Source organism: Salvia splendens, chromosome 1, assembly GCF_004379255.2.
Source record: "Salvia splendens isolate huo1 chromosome 1, SspV2, whole genome shotgun sequence".
In the NCBI taxonomy this organism is placed as follows: domain Eukaryota; kingdom Viridiplantae; phylum Streptophyta; class Magnoliopsida; order Lamiales; family Lamiaceae; genus Salvia; species Salvia splendens.
Window position 1 is genome coordinate 45,203,206 of NC_056032.1, and position 17,215 is coordinate 45,220,420.

The 17,215-nt window shown below is 36.5% G+C and overlaps 2 protein-coding genes across 2 annotated transcripts; both read right to left on the reverse strand.

Annotated features, from left to right (window-relative positions):
• Positions 1-703: 703 nt before the first annotated feature.
• On the reverse strand, positions 704-12,622 carry LOC121755334 (myosin-11-like). The gene is made up of 39 exons (XM_042150659.1): positions 12,194-12,622; positions 11,772-11,900; positions 11,291-11,434; positions 11,035-11,180; positions 10,754-10,910; positions 10,498-10,556; positions 10,237-10,396; positions 9,980-10,129; positions 9,761-9,897; positions 9,531-9,677; positions 9,349-9,450; positions 9,214-9,271; positions 9,031-9,132; positions 8,786-8,823; positions 8,592-8,718; positions 8,318-8,500; positions 8,074-8,205; positions 7,861-7,970; positions 7,718-7,778; positions 7,285-7,462; positions 6,950-7,155; positions 6,766-6,885; positions 5,429-5,527; positions 5,035-5,256; positions 4,805-4,944; positions 4,315-4,429; positions 4,192-4,218; positions 3,859-4,110; positions 3,630-3,785; positions 3,358-3,555; positions 3,104-3,247; positions 2,677-2,747; positions 2,498-2,597; positions 2,372-2,428; positions 1,710-1,766; positions 1,543-1,623; positions 1,374-1,456; positions 1,089-1,286; positions 704-1,002 (listed from the first exon to the last, which is right to left on the reverse strand). The coding sequence occupies exons 1-38, from the start codon at positions 12,194-12,196 to the stop codon at positions 1,163-1,165; spliced, it is 4,575 nt and encodes a 1,524-aa protein (XP_042006593.1). The 5' UTR covers positions 12,197-12,622; the 3' UTR covers positions 704-1,002; positions 1,089-1,162.
• A 616-nt stretch (positions 12,623-13,238) lies between these two features.
• LOC121755344 (transcription factor MTB3-like) lies at positions 13,239-16,320 on the reverse strand. Its single transcript, XM_042150669.1, has 3 exons — positions 16,093-16,320; positions 15,468-15,634; positions 13,239-15,200 (listed from the first exon to the last, which is right to left on the reverse strand). Exon 3 carries the CDS (start codon positions 14,917-14,919, stop codon positions 13,414-13,416), a length of 1,506 nt encoding a protein of 501 aa, XP_042006603.1. The 5' UTR covers positions 14,920-15,200; positions 15,468-15,634; positions 16,093-16,320; the 3' UTR covers positions 13,239-13,413.
• Between the last annotated feature and the right edge of the window lie 895 nt (positions 16,321-17,215).

A 17,215-nucleotide genomic window follows, 5' to 3' on the forward strand; every position in this document is an offset into this window, starting at 1 on the left:
AGAGAGAGAGAGAGAGAGAGAGAGAGAGAGAGAGAGAGTTGGAGTTGACACATTCAAAAGACTAAGTTTGTCAATCTGTTCATTTTTGTGGTGATGACATGGATGAAATCAAGCTCTACATATCTAGTTATGAAATGATGTATACCAAATATATTGTTTTAAAAAATGATTATAGATGTAATATTTACTTCATTGATTCATTGTGAAGAAAATTGATGATGCTTTTGCATCCTACAAATTTGCAGTTTTAATCAATATGTATGGTGTGTGCAACTATGGACACTTATATTTCAATATAGAAAAGGGTGTTGAAACATAGTAAAAAGTGGACAATCCATGTGCTAGTATTCAATAACATGTCATAAATGCCAACATTGAAATGGTGCCAAAATATGTTGTACGTTGCTCTTTTTTTTTGTATTCAATAATAACTCATTGAAAAAGTTTCTTTGTACTAGTCTTTATATATTTTTCGAGTATTCATTAAATTATAGTACAACGAATTTGGTACACTATTATATATCCAACGCAATAATAAAAAGGGAACTCACAGACTTACGATAAGGAGGTGATTCGTTTGATCCCTCTCATATAGTATATTCTTGCATGGTTTGTGAGTTCCCTTTTTATCACTACACCGAAGGTATAAAATTATTGAATCCGTTACATGCTTTACAACTATAATTTCAAAAGAGAATGATCATGAGTTTCATCCATATAAACACTATGCTTTCTGCCAAATCAGTAGTATTGGATATGTTTACAAAACAATACCTGGGATTATTACATCAATATGAATTCCCATGATTCATCCATCATGAGTATATATATAATCATCAAATGTCTTAGGAAAAAAAAGTGGGATAGCCAATAATTTCAAGATTGAGCTGAAGCTTCATATCTATGCAACCTGGTTGAGACAATCTTCTTAGAGTCTTGACATCGACCAGCAACTAAGTTTGCGAACATTATTGTTTCAGTCTCATATAATCCAAGCATGAGCTTCTCCAATGAAATCAGAGACGTTCAATGTAAGTAAGATGACTTGCAATGAAAAATGCAGTGCTCGATAATTACGGTTCACTTACTGTTTTTCCATCCAGCGACATCACCAAACGAGGATGTTTCAGTACAGATAATAGATAAAGACAGTCAGCTATGATCAGGTAGCTTGAGGAAGTAAAAAGCTGAAGCCAGAGTTTTCACGAATAAGTGGTGGTGATTCTATGTCTGAAATATCAAATGTATCCATTGATTTTAACATGTCATCCACAGAAAACGGAATGCTGCAAAACAAGTAATTTGAGCTAAGATTTAGCTGAAGGAAAAGATTGACAAAAGTTACTTAAATATGGACAGTTTTCGTATCCAACCTTGAATCATCATCCAGTAGGAAAGAACTACTAACAGCATTGTTTGAATCCTCAGTCATCAGTACCCTCATGCTCGATATTACCTTTGAACAAAATCAAATCATTCAACCACTATGTTTCTGTACATAATAGCAATTGCAGTACGGGTAAGATGAGAACAACCACTTACATCTGGTGATAAGCTGTGTGTGCCATATTTGTCATCCCAATACATCGTGCTGATCCTGTACAGCTGTTGTATACTGAGGACCTGTTAAAGACGCAAGAAACTTGTTAAAGCGAATTGCAGAATTCAGAAAAGAAGCTATGTAAGGAGGAATGCAATTAAAAACGTACAGGACAAAGATCATGACTTATTTCATCAAAATTTTTCTTCGGCTTCTGGTGTATGACCTGAGCAAAAACAGAACATTTTGATATAAGTTAGGGAAATAAATTGGCCAGAATATGAATAAAAACCTTCTTATATCACAACTGATACACTTAGTTACATTCAATGTCTATAACCAACTGCTTAGACTGTTCAATTTATGAGCCAAGCAGGAAAGGGAGTACACTCAAATCACACAGACACCTGTTTGTCATTAAAAGGTCCAGGCTTTGAAAGAAAAAAAATTAGTTTGATACTAGTGTTACGTTTTTCAGATCACAGATAAAAAGAATCTTCATTCGCACCAAACATATAAGGATTTGGAAATATAAGCAAATCCTTAAAGCAAAAGGCTCATATTGTTTTCTGGATATGTATCAACCGGTAAAATTGATACATCCAAATCCACAAGCTAGACAATCTGATGTACTTTTTTAAGAAAATATTCAATTTGATGTACTTTTTTACCCCACATTTTTCAAGTTGCTTACAGGACATGGTCCTTAGACTGTCTAGATGCAAAAATGCATAAAGCGAGAGATATAAACTTTGCCATAAATATTATCTGCTGAGTTTTAGGCAAAGGTTGGGAACCACATATGCAGATAGAGAGAGAGAGAGAGGGTACCAGGAAACCTATAGCCTGTCGTATATGCTTGAGCTCATCCCAAGCCGTACCAGCATACTGGAGTAAGCAGAGAATTTAGCAGGATAAAAACAATGACCTATATTTTCATTTGGTAGAATTATAAACCTCATCAGTTGCTTTGTAACACCAGTGCTCCAATTCAGCCAATCCAGCCTTGACATATTCACCATTACTAAACGAACAGCATTCTCGTCTCAGCAAAAGGCTGCAAGAAACAACATTAGTTCAAGAGTCTGATAATGAACAGTACATACATCGAAGTAGAGAAAAGTAATATGGTGCACCTGTTGAATAACTGCACATTGATGAAAGAGAATATTTGGGTGAACACTTTTCGAACTAAAAATGGAGGTACCTGAAGATTTGTACGAATGCACAATAATTGGAATGCATAAACATCTGCTTAAACTTGCATTAAAAACATGTATCGTGTGATCATGACCACAAAAATCACACATGTTAACATGTTGAACAGATTCAAATTTTATACTCCTATCTTAGAATGATAACCAACATGGTAAAAGCACCAGTGAAAATCGAGACCACTGTATGCATCATATGAAGGCGCAGAAGTATCATGAACTTTCTAACTAAAAGGAATATTCTGAACCAATAATCAAAAGCATATAATCATAATATAATGAGCAAGATGATGAGGAAAGAAATATAGAATTTCTGTTAATCTATAGAAAGAAAAATGAATCTCCTTACGTGATTTGTTTTCAGCATATTCAGGAAATTCCCGAGGCTGCTCACAATTCCTTGCCAATGGGCAATCAAGATGTCCTGAGCTGAAGCATTAGCCAGATTACGTGCTGCTCCTTTAATTAAGTTTGCTCTGGATATTCTTGGAGCCTGTACCAATTATGATACAAATATGATGAATGAAACTTTCCACCTGATGTTGTTCTGCATAAGCTAATCTGAATTCTTTTGATAATTCTTAACAGTTACATGAAAAACACCTGAATGCACAGTCCAAGTTGTGGAGAAATCTCTTTCTTCAGATTGTCACGAATCATTCCGTAAATCTTCTCGACGTAAGCAGTTAACTGCTGTTTAAACAACAATGCAGGGTATTTGGCATCCACTTGACGTACGGAAACCGTTGCATCCTCACCGAGTAATGACAGATTAACGCCTGGAGGGGTGCTGCGGAAACTCTGGGGGGAAATTTTCAACAGAAATGAAAAGCTTATAGACTTAACCTGAACATCAAAATGGCATTAAGTTGTACCTGTGTCATTCTCCCAAATAGTGAGGATGAAGGAGATCGCCTATGTGGTGGAGCTGCTCCAGCTCCTCCTCCAGCTTTCAGTGTGCGTTGCAACAGTAGCAATAAGGTTGATGCATTGGACAGCCAATACGCCAAGATATCGTTGTTGTCCTGGGTCTTCAGTTCAAAAGACACTTTAAAGTCATAAAGGGGTACTGCACAACTGCCAGTCGGATTTGATGATCATTACCTCAATAGCATTGCCAATGGTTTGTATTATCCTATCAAAAATGCTCGTCCTCTCAACCTCAAATGAATGCCACTGCCTAAGACATTTGTAGATGATGCAGGCAGCAATCGGTCTGCCTTTGGAGTAGCCCAAATTCTGAGCGATACAACGGATAAGCAGATCTTGATACTCTTGTTGCTTCTCATTTAGTGACTTTTGAGGTCTGTCATCCTCTTGCTGTTCCCTTAAGATCATTGAAGGACTATGGAAATCCTATTACAATATTAAATTACACTAACATTAGAAACTGATGTGCTTAACTGACAAAGTATAACTTAAAAATAGATGACTTACTACCGTTTGTTTTGTGCTTTCAGCCCTCTGACAAGTTTCATAAAGCAAAATAAGAATAGATATATTAGTAAAAATACTTCATTTGGTGGAATTTTTTGACGGAACAGTTTAATATAGATTTACCTGCATAATTGACCTTGAATTTCTTGACAGCATTTTATTATTCTGCGCCATAGTCAGGGCTTGCTGGCGAAGAACCTTATTTTCTGATTCTACATTACTCAACTTCTCTTCAAGCCTAAAGCAATGGCAAATTAAGATCAATTATATGAACTTAAATGCTAAACTGTCCAAGACAAAGATACATCAGATGACCAAACATCAAAAACAATTTCATTTGGATTGCGAGAAGTGAATATCACATAGAAATGGTAAACGTAGTTTGGAATCAATTTGGAAATGCTGAGGATATGGATGAAAATAATAAAAACAGAATTTAAATATTTTGGTCTGATGTTCATGGTGTTGGTGAATCAATGATGCAATTGTATACTAGTTAGTCAAAAAAATGGTTAGCGTATGCATTGCGCATCAGTTTTGAAAGGAAAATGAAACACACAATCCAAATTTGGAGTTAATTAATGATCAGGGAGAAGGACTAGAAACACTGTACCTGCTCATAGAATCCTGAAATAATAATACTCTTTTCTCAGTTTCATCTAGCTTCTGACTCTTTCCCTCAATTGAAGTCTGGGTTTCACTGTGCTTCTTTTCAGCAGCATCAGCTCGTTCCTTTTCAGCTTGCAACTCCTCCTGTGAACCATAGTATTATATCGAGAAACGAATCCAACATGACTAGGATTGAAGGAGAGTTAACATAAATCACAACTGGAAGAGCATTACCTTCAGCTTCTCCATTTCTGCAGTAAGAGCCTCTATCTTTGCTGTATCCTCAACAGGAACTTGAGTTTCTTGGACAATAGTGGTGGCTTCTACAATTGCTTTCTGAGCTGCATCACGTTCTTGGACAACATGTGCATTTGCTTCGTCCAATTTGCTTTGCAAGGCATCCATGGCCTGCTGCATCTTTGCTATTTCTTGGACTTTTTCCTCTTCTATGTCAGTCTGGAATAAGGTTTTCAAATTAACATATGCCAAGAGCAAGTACCTAATATTTCATCTTTAATCAAGTTGATTATTTTTAATGAAGAACTTATCCAGGGTATAAAATAGACATAAAAACATGTACGTGCACAATGTCTACCCATAAGAATTTAGTAACCAAGAAGTTATTTACCCTCCGACGTTTTTCCAGCTGAACACGCAGTGTGAGGTCTTCCACCTGCTTTTCAAGCTTATCCTTCGCTTCTTTAAGAGCGCCAGTTTCTTTAGCAGCCTGCAAATATGAAGAGTCCATCGGAAGTGTATACATAAAATGAGGGATGAAAAAAAACTTTGTTAATCTGCCATAACGCATCAGGATTCCTCCGTCACAAACATATGTTGTAAGCTATACTTCCTCCGTCAAAGAGTGTGCAACAATTTCCTATTAGACGTCCACAGAGAGTGTGCAACTTTCCTTTATAACTTACGCTAAAAATACTCCTTTATACAGAAAAACCTACCCATGGCCCACCATTTTAACCCATCGTTTGCCCTTGATGGCACACTTTCTCTGCATACCAAATATCTAATTAAAACCTGTGTCATCCTCATTGTTGAACAAGGCAGAGGGAGTATGACATAACCTCATATGACTAAAAATTCACACACGATCAATTAAATACATAGTATAGGATAAATTGTAACTTTAACCTTGAGGTGTTTACCTTTTCTTCCAAACAAAAAAAAAAAGCAACCAATTTTTTGATATACAGATCTCCACTTACTAATTGTTTCTTTTTTTTTGTAAAAAATTGGACGTAATGAGGGTGGAGTTTGTAAGACAAATACAAACTCCAAGGTGATATCTAAAGTGTTAGGATCGTCGACTGCAACATTAGTTTGATATTGTCCGCTTTGGGTCAAGCCCGCACGGATTTGTTTTTGGGTCACTCCCAAAAGGCCTCAAACTAATTGGGGTTGGACAGGAATTATATACACCTTCCAACTTCCCTCCCTCATCCGATGTGGGATGGGTTTGTAACCCAACAAACCTCCCCTCAAACCGAGACCACATCGGGAACGCAGTCGACACGAACATGGGTTGTTCCAGCCCTGGCCCCTGGGTCATCCTGGGCCAGACTCTAACCCGAGTCCTTCAGGGCCCGACCCTAACCGGGGCTCATCCAGGCACAACCCATAGCCACCTGAGCTCTGATACCACTTGTTAGGATCGTCGACTGCAACATTAGTTTGATATTGTCCGTTTTGGGTCAAGCCCGCATGGATTTGTTTTTGGGTCACTCCCAAAAGGCCTCAAACTAATTGGGGTTGGACAGGAATTATATACACCTTCCAACTTCCCTCCCTCATTCGATGTGGGATGGGTTTGTAACCCAACATAAAGTAATACAAGGGGATGTTTGGTTAATAGGTCCATCCCAGGAGTAGTTTCTATACAAAATCTCATATTAATAAGATACTCATGATGGCATAGCGTAATAAGTTTATAACTAAAAAACCAAAGCATACCATTTTCAGTTTTCGAAGCTCTTTCCTAGAACACCTTCCTCTCCATCTGCACTGGGCTACAATTGATGACCTTATGAGTCTCTTATAGTATGAATGATCTCTATGACAACGCCAGCGAGCCTGAAAATGTTATGATATGACATCAATAAGCCTTAAAACTTTGCTTAGTGAAATGTTCTGTCACCTGTATAATAGTAGCTGTTTTAGCCTGGTTCTTGATTCTAAACTGACGATGGGCAGCCATTGCTCGGACCCCTGTTTGCACTACAACAACCGACACCTTGAGTCTCGAGTAGTTCTTCCTGGTCAAGTGTCCTCTCAAGTTTGTCTGTATTCTAATAGTAGCCGCCTCCTTTTTCAAGTTGCTAAACTGTCTGCAAGCAAGTCTTCCTGAGAGGAATGGTAAAGAAGCATCGTTCCAGTTAATAAACATAGCAATATCTAAGCATCAGGAAGCTAAAGCATTTCAAGCGAGGGATGGATACAATATGAAAAGTAGGAGAGAGATAGTTGGCGAACCTCTACAAATAGCTTGCATTGAAATTGCCATCCTAAACAAAACAATGAAGTACTTCCGGGAAATATAAGTTCGAATTCTTCTCTGTATTTTTGCCGCTGCAGTACCAAGTATTTGTGCTCTCCGAGCATCTAAATCAGCCATCTGACCAGCTCTGAGGAAGACCTTTGTTTTTCCAGTCTGCAATCACAATACATATGATAGTACATACCCTATCTATATGCAAACATAAGTAAAACCATAAACATGAGAGAGAGAGAGGGGACAATTTACAGAACACGCCTCAAACATAAAATTTTTTAAAAAAATGCAAGACTAGAACATCCGGTCTTCTTCCTCCAACTATTCCTCTCTATTCTTTACAATAGAAATGAATATCAAGAATCTACCGAACACTACATAGTTCATAGTCAAGAATGAAAACTATTAAATTACCTGAGCTCCAGTCATCTTCATTTTCTCCAAAATCTTTTTACATGCTGTTTTTTCATCAGTACTGCTCACCATCATAAGGGATTTTTACTTCAGGATATTATTAGCCTTTATCGTATGGTGAAGTCCAACAGAAATTTACTTACTTTCCTTCCAAGGCCTCCGGTGCAAGAATACCAAAACGATGAAGAAATTCATAAAATGTCCTACGAGTAGGGTAGCCAGCACAACTAATTCTAATTGCCTCTAAAACACCCTGTCAAAAAAATGGGGGAGGAAACAACTTGACTTTCGATTCAATAAAATATCAACTAATAACTTGTCAAGAATCTAAAAGTGACAAAGCTGTCTGCACTCACACCACAACGTAGCTGCTGCATGATATTGGCGTTCTCAAAAATACCAGGCTTGAGTAGATTATTAGGCTTCACGCATCTAACGTAGTGAGGATCCGTAGAATTCAGTGTGTCCATCAATGATTGCAGTTGCAGCTGTACCAAATAAGGCAAATATCAGTTTTTGACTTACTGAAGGATCTCATGAGCTCGGTATTATAAAAGGATTGATGTAATGGAAATACCAAGCTCGAAAAACCAGATGTACCTTGAAGCGAGACCCTATTGATGAAAACTTGGATGAATTTTTTGAAGATTTGGTTGTTTCTTCAGGAACAGGAGGAAACAATCCCGCTACAAATGAACATTTGGAAGCACAGAGCAACTCTTGATGTTCAGGAACGACATAATCTTTGTTTTTATCCAAGAACAGTTCAGATTGATACAAAACCTGGGGGCATAAAATAGGACAACATATTCATCAGAGTTAAATATCAAAAGGTTACAGAAAAACCATCATGACAAGAATCAATCCAAGTTACCTCTCCAGCATAATGAGCAATTGTAAAATCTGTACGGGACAGCTTTGGTTTGATGAAACGTTTGTGGGATTTAAATGTCTGGAAAAGCTTTTGCGAAAAAGTTTCATACGTCGACTTCGGAAACATACTGAAAAGGTCAATGGAAAAAAAGGTGATATAACTACAGAAGTGTAATGAGAAATGTAAAACCTTACCAAGCCTCGTCAAGAAGAGCAATGATCCCTCCAGGTTTCTGCAAAAGCAGTAAAAGCCATTTTGTGAAACTATTACTTCAAAAGCATACAGAGATATAACTGCTAATGCTAGAATTAGAAGCCTAATTAGGTTATGCGCATTTGAGGTTGATAATGAATTTCAATAAAAAATTATGCAAGCCAAGTAACATGAACTAACACTAAATCTAGCCCAAAGCATATCATCTTTGTATTTATTAAGCAACCTTTTCAATAAGATCGAGGACGTCTTGGTTGTCGACAAATTCTATATAGCTCCATTCGATCGCTTCTTTGGTGTATTCTTCCTGCTCCATCTTGAAAACATGCTGAAAAAAGGAAATTTGTAGGAATTTAGTGACAGCTATTGTTAAACACCGTCAAGTCAAATTAGCTGGAAAGTGGAGTACCTGATTAAAATGCTGCTGTAGCTTTTCATTGGTAAAATTAATGCAAAACTGTTCAAAACTGATGGTACAAGATTGTGAGTTAGCTCAGACAGTCCCGATAAAATACCATCTTGGCAGTGTTCAACCAAAGCTTACCTGTTAGTTTTGAAACTTTCAAAACCATAGATATCTAGAACACCGATTAGAACATTGGAATTTGGATCTTGCCCGATTGAGTTATTAATTTTTTCAACCAACCTGTATATTGTCAGAACCGGAGTGTTATCAAGCCATGAGACAAAAGAAATCATGCAGAAAAGTCAAAGGAAGCACCATACCAATCAAACAAGCGGGAATACATGGTCTTCGCGAACCCGTCCCTGCTCATTTTTGCGCCTTCAGGATCCAGACTTCTCTTAATAACTTCTTCTGGAGTTACCATCACACGCTTCAGTAATGCATCTTGCAGAGCATTAAGATCACACCTAATAAGGATAAGAAAATAAAAAGGTTTTAAGCCGATAAACGCTAGCAAATGCTCCTAATTTAAATAGAACTTCAATGATACATGAGAAGCTCTGCCACAGTCTGAAGATGGAATTTTGATTTCTCATCCTTCAGCAGCGATGAATCAGCGTCCTTGCCCTTCATGAATTCAACATTACCAAGATGAAGAATAGATGCCACCACCCTAAAAATCGCATCCTGAAAAATGATGGAATAGTTTTAAGCACCTTCAGAAAAAAAAAAGTCTTCAAAGACGAAAATATGAGTAATAAGATTGTACCTGCTCTGTTTTACTTATTCCAACAACATCCATGGCCCTCCTTGTAGCCAAAAAATCATGAGCATCACTTACACCAACGAGATCAATACAGCTAGACTGATTTAGATAGTGAAATGTTTTTGGATGTCCCAGCTTATATTTGTCAACATCCTGATAAGATGTACAACTACTGAGATAAATAAAACACATACTAGTATAATTTTTTATAGATATTGATCTGAAAAAAAAGCTTGAAAGTTAGTGTAATATTAGGTTACCTCCTGTGGTGCTGCACAAAGAAGGTAGAAACAATGATAATTGCGTTCAGGGTCTGATATTTGGCAGACCCGCGATCTCTCCAGAAGATAAGTTCTAATGGCTGCCCCCGATATTCTTCCTTGCTTATCAAACTGAATCTCAACGAATTTACCAAAACGACTGCACCATCAAAACTTAATTAGCATTCAGAGTGGTAGAGACTACAAATTTTGCATTTTTACAGCAAACATTATCTTATACAACTTGGTCAAACGTCTAACCTCGAATTATTGTTTCTGACAGTTTTTGCATTTCCAAATGCTTCAAGCACCGGATTCGACTGCACCGAACCACTCAGAGAACTTCAAATTTGTTCAAGACGGATAATTACTCATGGAAAAATGTATCAGTTTAAAAACCATGGTTTTTACTGGAAAAGCCAAATAATCGGGACATTAGCGGCTGGAGCATCAATCTCAAAATCTCCCAATGATTCTCAACATTGCAGATATAATATAACCACATGACATATTTTACCTCAAGAACTTGTTGTTCAACTGTGCGCCCTTCAGTTCCTTTACGGCCTCCCAAATAGGCGAGGTATCGCATAAGCATCTTAGTTGTTTCCGTCTTACCAGCACCACTTTCACCACTCACCAAAATCGAGTTGCTTTTTTTCTCGTTTATCATTGCCCTAACTCAGAATAGATGACTCATAATTTATTTGAATTATATCTAATCTAAAAACCAAACCAAGAGAATGAAAGGGGTGGGAAGAACGAATGAAAGAAAGAAGGCAAGGGGACATTGTCTATCACCTGTAAGACATATCAGCAATAGCAAATACGTGAGGACTCAGTTCCCCAAATGGTGCTCCCTTGTATTGGTCCATCATGTGGCCATCGTAAATGTGAGGAAGCCTTTGAAATGGGTTGATGGCAATAAGAATACTTCCAGTGTAAGTCTGTCGTAATCCAAGAGTAGGGTGTAAAAATTAAATGGCGCAACAGATGATCGTATCAGGAAGAACAAGGAATGAGCAAAATTTTGAAGTCGACATTACAATTATCTTACATAAATTTCATTGAGCTGGAATCTTGCTGCCAAGTTCTGCAGCACTCCTGGCTCATGCAAATATGATAGCTTGGTCATGTCATCAACCCCTCCAGGAGGTGCATCCTCATCTTTAGGGTATATGTTTGCTAATTTCGCAACAATCTGATAATTTGAAAAGAGAAAATATATACACTTGGCGTTGACAGATAGCTACACTTTAAAAGAAAAATTTGCATGTCCCTTTACTGTGAGAATTCATCATATAATGATTACTTATCATTTCTTTCTCAAGCGCAAACAAAGATAATTCGGGAAAATTATGAAGAAATACTCATGTTTCCTGCAAGTTATCATCTATTCCATCCAATAACTCTAACGATTCATTAGATATATTAAGCTTTCCAAATTTCAAATATCTTGTCTTCTATGGCTTTTAGCTTATCATAACCGCAGATATTTTTTAGTAAGCTGGCAAAGTGTTTAATAAGAAACAAATTACCTTCTTCCCGTTAGATGCATCTACTTCCACTGCAGCTCCATTTATCTTAGACACCACGCCATCAATCCAAGAAACGTCCGGGTCTTCAGCCCAGACGTGAGAGCCTACAGTGATATTAACCGGGGTACCCTGCATATGAAATTAACAAGATCTTCAGCAAATCAATATTTCAATACATGCAAACTCTCGTTGCTTTTGTATGTTTAGCCAGTAGCAAACTAAATTCCACTACACATTACACCGATGTCTTGATCATAAAGTTCAGTTTCAGAACCATATTATGAGATTGATCTATAACCGCTTCGTATTCTGAATACATAAACGACCTACATAAACAGCTTTTCTGAAGGAACACTAGAAATTTCTCGTGATTGCCTAAACATTTAGTAGTAATCAAATCAAAGATGTAAAATGCGGCATACCATATCAACTCAAGAGACGCAGAAACTCCGACTGCATCGAGCTCCGATCAAAAACGAAACCCTACGATTCGCGTTCAGGAACAACCAGAATCCTGATCCAAATTCATGAAAGCGGTTATCGAGAGTGGGGATGAGCTGGAGCGACAATGTGGTGAGAGCGCGGGAGGAAAAATGAGTGAAATTGAGAAATGTGGTTGTGTTGATTAAACAAGGAAATGGATCAAATGATTCAGTTGGAATTGTGAGTAGGGGGGGTGAGAGATTAGGATGAAGGAGGGAGAATGGATTTGTGGAGGGGAGAAGCATCTCGGGGAGAAACCTACGGTGGCGGAGAGCTCTCAACGGTGTGCCTGTGTGTGCGTTTTTGGCGGGTAGACTCGGTCTTCAACTTCAACAATGGCCTCTTTTCAGAATTAAATGATTTTTAATTTTTCCAATATATAGACACGCCTTATTTAATTCGATCAAAAAAACTAATCTCCAACAATTATTTTTCATGATGTGTAATCGATCTATGCATTCTACTATTTCTTTATAAATTAATCATGGAAAATGGGAAATGATAAAAATAAATAAATTACTCTTTTTTTTCTTTTTTATCTATCAAAATAAATTTCATAACTTATTCCTCATTTTCACTTTAACAACTATAATAATATTATCCTTCTTAGAGTAAAAGGAAGGAATGAAAATTGATGGAATTCATTTTTATAGATAGGAATGAAAACTAAAAAAAGGAATATAGAGATGAAACAATTTCTCATCCATCTCATTTAGTCTATGTTTGATTGTTATTGATTTGGTTTTATATATTTTTAATTTGATTATAATATCTTAAATATTGTTTGTTACTAATATTTAATTAACTTTTATAAAATTTTACTATAAAAGATAGTACTAGTATTATTTTATTTATTTAATTTGAAATTATTGAGAAAATGAGCTAAAAGAACTTTGATTAATGACATAAATAGTTTTTTTTTAGATATTAGAATGAAAATAATTATGCAAAACAAAATAAAAAAATCTAACATGGACTAAACGATTCTGGTCAAAAGAGTATGTATAACAGCAGAAAATCCAATAAAAAGAGTATACATCCCATAGACAGACTCTTATCAATAGTGAAGGTAATTGCAACAAAAATCAACAAGCTCTATAGTCTATATTATATTCTATGTATCAAAGAGTCAATATTTGAAAGAAGAATTGCAGCTGGATCATTTCAAGAAAGCAGCAGTTAACTTATCTTTCAACTGTTCTGCATCACCACTCCCTGTTTGAATGGAGAATGTATGAACAACTTCGCCCTTGTCGTTGATAGAGATAGAAGATTCTTGTGCCATCACCTGCTGCTCTCTCAGCGCCTTTACAACTTTAGATACAGGGTGAGTCTCCAGAGCGTAGCTTACGCGTAGAACAGCATCTTCGAGCCTTTCATGAAACTCAAAATCCGGAACAGGATTCAGTTGCTGATTGGTATTCGCCATCCCTTTCTCTGCTTCCAAAACCCTGATCTTTGCCTGAAGATCTGTGATGTAAGCAATTGAATCGCCAAGAAGAGATGCTTTGTCCATCTTTGAGATATTAGGAACTACAGCCCTTAACGCATAAAAGCGCTGGTTGAGTTTCTCTCGCCTCTGCCTCTCTGCCTCCACGTGATTCAATGGCTCTTCCCTCCCATTTGCAGGCTTCCGCCCCCTTTTTCTAGGCCTTTGATCGTCCGAAAGGAAAAAACAGTCCTCTTTACCGAGTTCCATACCGGATATAATTGTTTGTGGATCCAGTCCCCCAGCTACCACGCGATGTGAAAATACTTTAGCTTCACCATCATCACCACAGTGCCCATTTGATGAATTTGCATAACCATGGTTACTACCTATTGCTTGTAAATCATAAGATTCTGCAGAAAACCCAGAATCATCTTCCACTTTCGGGGAAAAGCTAATATTTATAGTACCTGATCGTGAACCCCCAATACTAAGATCGTGGCCAAATACTTTCTGGACAGGTTTTGCTTGCGTTGAGTTGAAGGCAACCACTATAGATTTGGCTGCCTTAATGATGCTCTTGTTTTCAGGTATAGACTTTCTCGAAGCAATTTCAACCACCCCTGATTTTGTTGGTACAAATGCCACTGTCTCAAACTGTGCTAACTTGGCTAAATATGCTCTTGACTGGTATCGCTCAAGACAACCATCCAAATTCGAGACCCAGATACATCTATCAGAATTGAACGACTGGGAAGGAACAGAAGGCTTGTCAAAAGGGAACGCGAAAAACATTGATGTGAGGTATAACATCTCTACGTTTGAAACTTGATCCAACTTTGCAGCAACATTATCATCTTCTAATCCCCCAAAACAAGCATGAAGCTTTTGAAGCACCCATTTTCTTCTATCTCCTTCCATTCGTTTCTGATCATTGTGATTACCACGACTATCATGAACACTTTCTTTAGGTTCTTGGTAATGCCCATCACCCCAGATCAATGCTGATCTACCAGATTTTGATTTCGAAACATGCCAATAAATGGCGTATGTCAAGTGAGATCCTTCAACAATATTGCACAATGCCTCCTGCACTCCAAGATCCCCACTAGAAGCAGAGAACTCAGACAAAACATTATTTGAAGCGGCCCAGTCAAAATATTCAGTTGCTTCACTGCCCAACACACTTTCCACAACAACCTTCTCTTCTTCATTCCACCATACTTTCTTCCCCATCACTAATGGCAGAAAACTCTAGTTTTTAATGTTCTGATACGAATATGGAACTCCAGCCAAATTCTAATCAACTAATTACCCTCAAAACACAGAAAATAAATAAATAAAAAGTAAGTAAAAGAAATTAAAAGGCAAACCCCTTAAAAATATAAAAAGAAAAAAGGAAAATAAGTAATGTTCTCTTCTCGTTCCGTGAGCTTATCCGTTGAGTACACAGTCAGCTGACTAAGCATTGAAAACCTACTTGGTCCGAGGTTATGAATCTGATGATGCTCCCTCCACTGAAAACAGAGGTGAAATTAACAGTTATGCATGCATATTTTATGATGCAAAGAATAAAAATAGTATGGTAATCGAAATGACAAAATCAGTAATGCATCATGTGAAATTTTCATTTTCCATTTTTTGTTTCTCACCCGCTAACGATTTAGTTCCCGCAAACAAGTTGATAATTTCAGGATATATGTCTGCCTTGAATGTGTCACTCTGGTTTATAAAACAATACTAGAACTAGAATTTTTATCATAAATGTAGAATAGAAAATATACCACTGCGGAAGCTGACCATGCATCGACTTTGAATTATCCAGAAACTATAGATCTTGATTTGTGAAAGTAGTTCTACCACGATCTACAACACAATAGTCGTAGATCTACAGCCATAGTAGTAGGTCAAACTGTGAATTAGCATATACTTATTCCGCTACCTCAACCACCTGCAATGAAGAGAAGAACTTGAACTTACAATGTTTGAAACAGCAAATTAAGTCTACACATCCTAAATTTATACTTCAAATGTGAAAAGGCATTATAGCGGCACACAATGGAAAACCTATTTTGAAGATTCAAGTTCACCTGCCAAACATGAACAGCAAATGTTTGAAATAAAATCGAAAAATTAAGACACTCATACTATTCCGAATACAGCAAATTAAGCCCGCACAGATAAATTCATACTTCAAAATGTAAAAAGCATTATAGCAGCACACAACGGGAAACCTATTTCGAAGATTCAAGTTCACCTGTCAAAACGTGATAGCTGATTCATCAATTCAGGTCTATAATCGTGTGGAACGTTGATGAATTATTTATCATGTTTAATTTATAAGGTCGTATAGCTAAAAATAGATAACTTGTAACAGAAGGAGACGATTTTCACGAGAGTAGTCAAAACCTGATAATACGCGAAACATTTGCCATCCTTCACTTCCAGGTGAGGTACCCTACTGCTATAAAAATTGGGAATTTACTGCGGAGGGAGGCGATCGGGTGAAAGAAACGCAGACGGTAGGCGATTAGCAGGATAAATGTGCTTGAGCAGAGGGGATTCTGGAAACCCTAATTACGCAGATTCAATCTGAGAAGAAGGGGAAAGTTGAATTCTTTCGTTATTTGATCCGAATAAATATAAATAAAATATTACTACTTGTTTATAAAATTTGGTCTTGGTTTATCTGTTGAGTATTTTTTTAAAACAAATTAATTTCGATGATAAATGATGCCTACTCTAGGATAAATTCGATATTAAATTAGTGTAGACATGTAAAAATTTGGTGAGGTTGATAAATAGTTGATGTAATTGTATATTAATGTGATCATATGAATGATTAAACGGTTTTTTTTTTAGTTTAAGGAACTAAAAATATACTACTACATTAAACATTTTTAAAAATTGTGAGGATGGGATGACGACGATCGGTAATTTTTTAAATTTTGTAATTTATTTTTTATATTTTAAAAGATGTGAACTAACTCGGAATTTAATTAGTTACTTTATTTGACTCTAAAATAATAGTATTTTAAAATAAGATAATCTGTCTATTTATCATATGGGCAAAATTCTAGTTGTGCATGAGATTTGCAAATTATTTGTGTTGATCTTGCTATTAAATTTATTAATTTGTTTTAATTCTATAATTAATCAAGATTTCGGGGCAGACATAATTGGATGTTGTTACAGTATATTGCAAGCAGTAAAACGACTTTGTATTATACATTAAATAATTTTATTTATTGAATTAAGATTTGTATAAGAAAAAAAATGAGATGGAGAGAACAAGAAATGAGATAGGATATAGTATAACAAATGAAATTATTTAATTGAGTATAATTAAATACTGTGTCACTCCCTGCAAGTAATATCATCTTGTTCAACGTGTGCATATTACGTAAATATGTCATCAATCTATGCCAATATCAAAATTTTAATTAGTTGTCCGAATAAATTAATAATTTTAACAACAAGCCATGTAACCTAATTACTTCTTTCGAATTTGTTTAAAAAACAACTTTCATTT

Excerpts from the sequence above, each read along its gene's own strand:
- LOC121755334 (XM_042150659.1), bottom strand. Across the intron at positions 6,886-6,949 it reads AAACAGCTACTATTATACAG|GCTCGCTGGCGTTGTCATAG; the intron begins GTGACAGAACAT and ends TAACATTTTCAG. Across the intron at positions 1,287-1,373 it reads CTACTGGATGATGATTCAAG|CATTCCGTTTTCTGTGGATG; the intron begins GTTGGATACGAA and ends CTTGTTTTGCAG.
- LOC121755344 (XM_042150669.1), bottom strand. The coding sequence starts at position 14,919 with ATGGGGAAGAAAGTATGGTGGAATGAAGAAGAGAAGGTTGTTGTGGAA.